Source organism: Meriones unguiculatus, chromosome 15 (assembly GCF_030254825.1).
Source record: "Meriones unguiculatus strain TT.TT164.6M chromosome 15, Bangor_MerUng_6.1, whole genome shotgun sequence".
Lineage (NCBI taxonomy): Eukaryota > Metazoa > Chordata > Mammalia > Rodentia > Muridae > Meriones > Meriones unguiculatus.
In genome coordinates, this window is record NC_083362.1 from 72,407,737 (window position 1) to 72,414,181 (window position 6,445).

The 6,445-nt window shown below is 53.0% G+C and overlaps 1 protein-coding gene across 1 annotated transcript; it reads left to right on the forward strand.

The window, feature by feature from the left end:
• Window positions 1-2,891: 2,891 nt before the first annotated feature.
• LOC110543025 (alkaline phosphatase, germ cell type-like) lies at window positions 2,892-6,445 on the forward strand. The gene is made up of 11 exons (XM_060367875.1): window positions 2,892-3,278; window positions 3,365-3,481; window positions 3,594-3,709; window positions 3,874-4,048; window positions 4,125-4,297; window positions 4,529-4,663; window positions 4,756-4,828; window positions 4,975-5,109; window positions 5,195-5,386; window positions 5,504-5,620; window positions 5,696-6,445. The coding sequence occupies exons 1-11, from the start codon at window positions 3,212-3,214 to the stop codon at window positions 5,986-5,988; spliced, it is 1,593 nt and encodes a 530-aa protein (XP_060223858.1). The 5' UTR covers window positions 2,892-3,211; the 3' UTR covers window positions 5,989-6,445.

Genomic DNA, 6,445 nt, shown 5'->3' on the forward strand with positions numbered 1-6,445 from the left:
ATCAGTCCTGGTGCGCACCAGCCCCAGGCAAAGGCTACTCAAAAGTAGAAGAAAATTAAAACAATTTTCACAGTATATGTTCATTGGTGAGTTTTTATTTGTTTAGTTTGGTTTCCAGTTTTGATCTTTTGAGCCAGGGTCTATGGTAGTCCAGACTTTCCTCGCCTTGAACTTTTTTTTTATTTGGTTGTTTTTCTAGGCGGGGTTTCTCTGTGTAGCCTTGACTGTCCTGAACTTGCTTTGTATACCAGGCTGGACTTAAAAATCTGCCTGCCTCTGCCTTCCAAGTGCTGAGATTAAAGGCGTGTGCCACCACACTTGGCTTCATCTTGAACTTTTGATCCTACCAACTCCTGAGGCTTGAGATGACAGGCACCCCTATAACAAGTTTATGTGGCACTGAGGACCAAACCCTGGGCTTCAGGCATTCTAGACAAGCATTCGACCAACTGAGCTGCAGCCCCAGGCATTTTATTTGTTTATTCCAGACTGAACTGGAGCTCACTATGTAGATAAGGATGACCTTGACTGAATTCCGAATCCTCCTGCCTCCATCTACCGAGGGCTGAGGTCACAGTGTGTACTGCCATGCCTGGTCTGCGGTCTGGGCTGGGCTACGTGAGGCCCTGCCTCAAAATATCAAGATCCCCAAATCAAATCAAACCCACCTGAGGCTAAGACAGCATCTGCCAGTCATCCCGGGCTGGCCTCCCAGCGTGATCCTTTGCCTCCACCTCCCCACCGCTGGGATTTCACATACTAGCGACTAATCTGCCTTACCCTCTTTTGATTATTCGTTTTGTTTTTGTTCTGTAAATCTTTTAATATAGTAAAAAATTACCTTGAACTCTTGATTCTCCTGCCTCTGCCTCTTTCTGTTTTAGTTTTGGTGAAAGGGCTTCTCTACGTTACCGTCCCTCGAACATGCTTTGTAGACCATTTTGGCCTTGAACACACAGAAATGTGCCAGTCTCAGCCTACTGAGTGCTGGCATTAAAGGCATGTGCCCTCAATGTTAGGTGTGCCTCCATATCTCAAGTGTAGCCCTGGCTGTCCTGGAACTGGATTTGCAGACCATGCTGGCCTGGAACTCACAGAGACGCCTGCTTCTGCCTCTGAAGTGCTGGAATTAAAGGCATGCACCACCACAGCCCAGCTTTCATTGCTGGTTTTCAAGACAGGGTTTCTCTATAAAAGCACTTTTATTCCCCTGCATAAATTGTTATCTCAGAAGATTATTGTCCCTGTCCGATAAGGTAGGCCTAGTTCTGGAAGCTTCCAGCCTCTGTACAATCTAACCTAGGCCTAGAATGTTTATAGCCTCTGAGAATTACTGCTTAATAAGCTCACCCTTTCTTGTTCTTACTGAGCTCTGGGCTGGATGGTTCAACTCACTCTTCTGGCTCAAATTCTTCTCCCAGCTGACTTATTCAATCTGGCTTTTCTTTTGGCCTCTAAATTGCTCTGCTTGACCTCAAACTAACTCTAGCAATTTGCTAGCATCCTCTAGCTCATTTGGTCTTCACATGAGTTCTCTGTCTGCAACCACCTAGCTCTCTCTTACTGTCTCAGTAAAACTTGCCTTCTCTTTTTCTACACTGCCCCTTAAGTAGCTTCCCTCTCCCCTCTCTTCTCGTGAGATTTGGGCGTATTCTATTCTGTCAAATCTTTATCTGGTTACCCCTTCTAACACTCAGTTAGACACCGCTTTCAAACATGGATGCTTTCTTCTACAAACTAACTTTACCTTCATTACTTAGGATTAAAGGAGTGTACCACCATGCCTGGATCAAAGCTTTTTTTTTTTTTTTTTACCTGATACTTGCTCTATACCAGGCTAGCCTTGAACTCAGATCTGCTTGCCTCTGTCTCCTGGATTAAAGGCCTGTTTGTATTCCAGCTGGATCAGACAGATCTAGATCTTTGGATGTCATCTCTTGCCAGAGCAGCCATGTTCTGAATTTAAATCCCTCTGCATTTCTCTGTGTACCTTTGGTTGCCCTGAAATTAGGTAGACTATGCTGGCCTGATGGAGTTCTGCCTCTGCCTCCAGAAAGCTATGATTAAAAACATGCACCACACTCTCTGGCTGGTTGGTTTTGAGCCAATATTCTTGCTATATAGCACAGGCTAGCCTTCAATCTTCCTGCCATGGATCAGAAGACCTGGCTTGCAGCCTTGAGCTACCACACCTAGCTGGATCATGTTTCTCTGGTCCCTAATCCATCCATAGGCATATGGCTTGACCTCACACCAACTGGCCACTGGGGATAAAATTGAACCCATACAGGATATGGGCCCAGGCTTTCCATTCTTCTCAAATCATACTGCTCTGATTCAAGATCACTGCATCACAGAAATACTTTTCCTCAGGCCAGAGGGAACAACCAGGTCTTTGCTCTAGGCTATACCTACAGATGTGCCCTGGGTCTGTGCGGATCACTGGCCCTGGGTCTCTCTACATCAAGAGCAAAACCTGCCTGTTCCTGGGGAAGACCCAGGCCCTGCACAGTTTCCACTCCAGTTTGTGTTCAAACACACTCAAAAGTAGCTGTGAGAGCCGGGCGTGGTGGCACACGCCTATAATACCAGCACTCAGGAAGGCAGAGGCAGGTGGATCTCAGTGAGGTCGAAGCCAGCCTGGTCTACAAAAATGAATCCAGGACAGCCAAGGCTACATGGAGAAACCCTGTCTCAAAAAACAAAAAAATTATCTGTGATACAAACAGGGCTCTATGGGACCCCATCTTTCCAATTCAATGTTCCTCCTGGTTAATACTCCTGGAAATCTTACCTGTTCTGAGTCCAGGGGAGAGGCAACTGGGGCCAAAGCTCACAGGAACAGAAAGTGTTGGATGCCCACGAGACAGAGCAAGCAGAGGGTTGATGACCAGTGCAGCGTGAGATGACTCTATACTCAAGACAGTAGCTGTCCCCACCTCCCACTTCTGGGCAAGATGATGGGACCCTCCCTTAATTCCAGGTTCAGGAAGTTGGCCTGGACTCCCACAACCTGCCTCTTTCTTACAGACAAACAAGCTTCAGTTTATGGGAGAGGGTGGGGCTAGGGTAGAGCCTGAGGATTAGGGAGGGACTCTGAGCCTTCCCCTATTTAAGAGGAGGCTCAGAGCCTCCTGGTGTCAGAGCCTCTGCTAGTACCGTGGTACTGAAGATCCTCATTCCGCCATCCTCACAACTGCCACACACAGCCATGTGGGGAGCGTGCTTGCTGCTGCTGGGCCTCAGGCTACAGCTATCCCTCAGCGTCGTCATCCCAGGTAAGGCAGCTCCTTTCAGGCCCTTGCTCCTTTCACACGCACGGGCCATCACTTTTACCTTGACTCTGTTCCTCCCCCTTGGCCAGTGGAGGAGGAGAACCCGGCCTTCTGGAACCAAAAGGCAGCCGAGGCCCTGGATGCTGCCAAGAAGCTGCAGCCCATTCAGACATCCGCCAAGAACCTCATCATCTTCCTGGGGGATGGTGAGTGTGAGGCCTGGTCACCCTGGGCCCTTTCGATTCAGGCACCAAGGTCACTGATGGGTCCAGGCAGTTCCGGGGTTCAGTCCCGACCAGGTTGTGTCTGCTCCTTCAGGGATGGGAGTGTCCACAGTGACAGCTACCCGGATCCTAAAGGGACAAATGGACGGTCATCTAGGACCTGAGACACCCCTGGCCATGGACCGCCTCCCACATATGGCTCTGTCCAAGGTAAGCTTGGAGACATGCAAGTCCCCAAAAGGGGTGGCAAAAGCTGGTACAACAGGAGGGCAGTTGGGGAAGGATACAGACCAGGCCGGGGGGGGGGGGGGAGTCCCAGGAAGAGACAAGGACTAATGTAGACCAGTCGAGTTGAGCTGAGAGTGTCTCCCCAGACATACAACACAGACATGCAGATCCCAGACAGCTCGGCCACAGCCACAGCCATGCTCTCCGGGGTCAAAACCAACTTCAAGGTCATTGGCTTGAGCGCAGCTGCGCGCTTTAACGAGTGCAACTCAACGTGGGGCAATGAGGTCATCTCGGTGATGCAGCGCGCCAAGAAAGCAGGTAGGTGGGTGGGGGCAGGGCTTCGGGATGTGGGAAGGCCTGGGGTCCCGGGTGACTCGCCTGACTTCTTCTGCAGGAAAGTCTGTGGGGGTGGTGACCACCACGTCGGTGCAGCACGCCTCCCCAGCCGCCACCTACGCACACACGGTGAACCGTAATTGGTACTCGGATGCGGAAATGCCTGCCTCGGCGTTGCAGGAGGGCTGCAAGGACATCTCTACACAGCTCATCTCCAACATGGATATTGATGTGAGCTCCAACAGTGAGGGGGTAGGGCTGGGGCGAGGTGTCACTCAGCTGAAGTCTATGTAGCTCACAGTCTGAGCTCTGAATCCTGCAGGGTATCTGAGCAGTGGGAGGGGTTGGATGGAGAAGGTGTGGCCCAGGGAGTTCCTCTCCTCAAACTTGCTGGGACCACGTACTGCCTGGAGGGAACAGAGGATCATATCGGTCAGGTCCCAAGCTCACCTCTGATCATAGGTGATCCTTGGTGGTGGCCGCAAGTTCATGTTTCCCAAGGGGACGCCGGACCAGGAATATCCAGCTAACCCTGGCCAGGGTGGAACCAGGCTAGATGGCCGCAACCTAGTTCAAGAGTGGCTGGCAAAGCACCAGGTACTGGGGGCGCCAGGGCGGAGGGCAGAGGAAATCAGTGAGGGCTGTACATTTCAAAGTGCGTCCTTAGCAGGTTGGCTGTGTCCCTGCAGGGAGCCCAGTATGTCTGGAACCGCTCGCAGCTCATTCGGATGTCCCTGGATCCTTCTGTGACACATCTCATGGGTAATAACTCCCATTTCTTCCCCTGGAACCCTTCATTAGGAAATTGTGCGAGTGTGAGAGAGAGGGAGAGAGACACAGAGAGACTGCGTGTGGTGATGTCAGTGCTACCTGGTCTGGTGTTGATGATGAATTTTCTTTCTCTTCAGGCCTCTTTGAGCCTGACTTCATGACATACGACATCTACCGAAACCCTACCGAAGACCCTTCCCTGGTGGAGATGACAGAGGTGGCCATCCGCATGCTGAGCAGGAACCCCCGAGGCTTCTATCTCTTTGTGGAAGGTGAGCGGCTGTGCCTGGCGGGGGTGGGGGTGGGGGAACGGGTCCAGCGCAGGCTCAAGCATCTCTCCATCACTGGTTTCCTCAGGGGGCCGCATCGACCATGGCCACCATGAATCTGTAGCCTACCGCGCACTGACCGAGGCTGTCGTGTTTGACTCTGCCATCGACAAGGCGGACAGGCTCACCAGTGAGCAGGACACAATGATCCTCGTCACCGCTGACCATTCCCACGTCTTCACTTATGGTGGCTACACACACAGGGGGAGCTCCGTCTTTGGTAGGCGTGGGGCGGGCAGAGGCAGATAATTGCTGTCTTGTGGGGATCTGTTGGCAAAGGTGAAGGCATGCAGAAGCAGCCCTCCGTTTGAGAACGTGTCACCCCCTCTCTCTGCAGGGCTGGCTCCCTTCAAGGCTCAGGACGGCAAATCCTTTACCTCAATCCTATATGGCAATGGTCCCGGCTACAGGCTCCACGACGGCGTCCGGGCTGACGTTACCGAAGAAGAGAGCAGTAAGTTCAGTGGGGTTGTCCGCGTGGGGCAGGGGCCGGGGCGGAGGACCCGCCCTGAACACCCCCTCTTTGCAGGCCACCCCTTGTACCGGCAGCAGGCGGCTGTGCCCTTGGACAGCGAGACCCACGGCGGGGAGGACGTGGCCATCTTCGCGCGCGGCCCGCAGGCGCACCTGGTGCACGGGGTGCAGGAGCAGAACTACATCGCGCACGTCATGGCCTTCGCGGGCTGCCTGGAGCCCTACACCGACTGCGGCCTGGCGCCCCCTGCCGGCCACAGCATTGCGGCGACCCAGACCTCCACCCTGCTGCTCCTGATGGCAGGGATGGTGTTCACACTGGTGGCGGCAGCTGAACTGACTATCTAGGCTCACTGGACGCCACCGCAGCGTCCCGCCGCTGGCTCCAGTGTCTCCTGACAGTACTGTTTTCTGGACTCCCAACCGCTCCTCTCCCATGCCCACTTCAGGTTTCTGATCTCAATCCTGCAGCCTCACCTTAAGCTCCAGCAGACCTCAGGATGTTAAGGCACTTCCGGTTTTGCAGATTGTCACCGGCACTGGACGACCCCATTGCCAGACTTACCGGCTTCTGTTGCACCTTGAACCATGAAAACCTTTGACAGCCATCCACCGACCCTTATTAGGCCACCTAGCTCTACCCAGGCTCCTTGAAGAGGCCCAGCACGAGAGCGAAAAAGAAGAGAGCGCCTTGTTCCTACCCCCCAGCGTCTATAGCATCTAAGGGTGGTAGCAGCACTTGGCTTCCTCCCCAACCCACTGTTTCCCCCTTCAGTTTTTGAGAACTCAGTCCACCATCTTACCT

What these genes read in the sequence shown, in the direction of transcription:
- LOC110543025 (XM_060367875.1), top strand. Translation starts at nt 3,212, where the DNA reads ATGTGGGGAGCGTGCTTGCTGCTGCTGGGCCTCAGGCTACAGCTATCC. An exon ending in AGTGGCTGGCAAAGCACCAG is followed by an intron (nt 4,664 to 4,755) that starts GTACTGGGGGCG and finishes GTGTCCCTGCAG; the next exon opens with GGAGCCCAGTATGTCTGGAA. An exon ending in CTTCTATCTCTTTGTGGAAG is followed by an intron (nt 5,110 to 5,194) that starts GTGAGCGGCTGT and finishes TGGTTTCCTCAG; the next exon opens with GGGGCCGCATCGACCATGGC.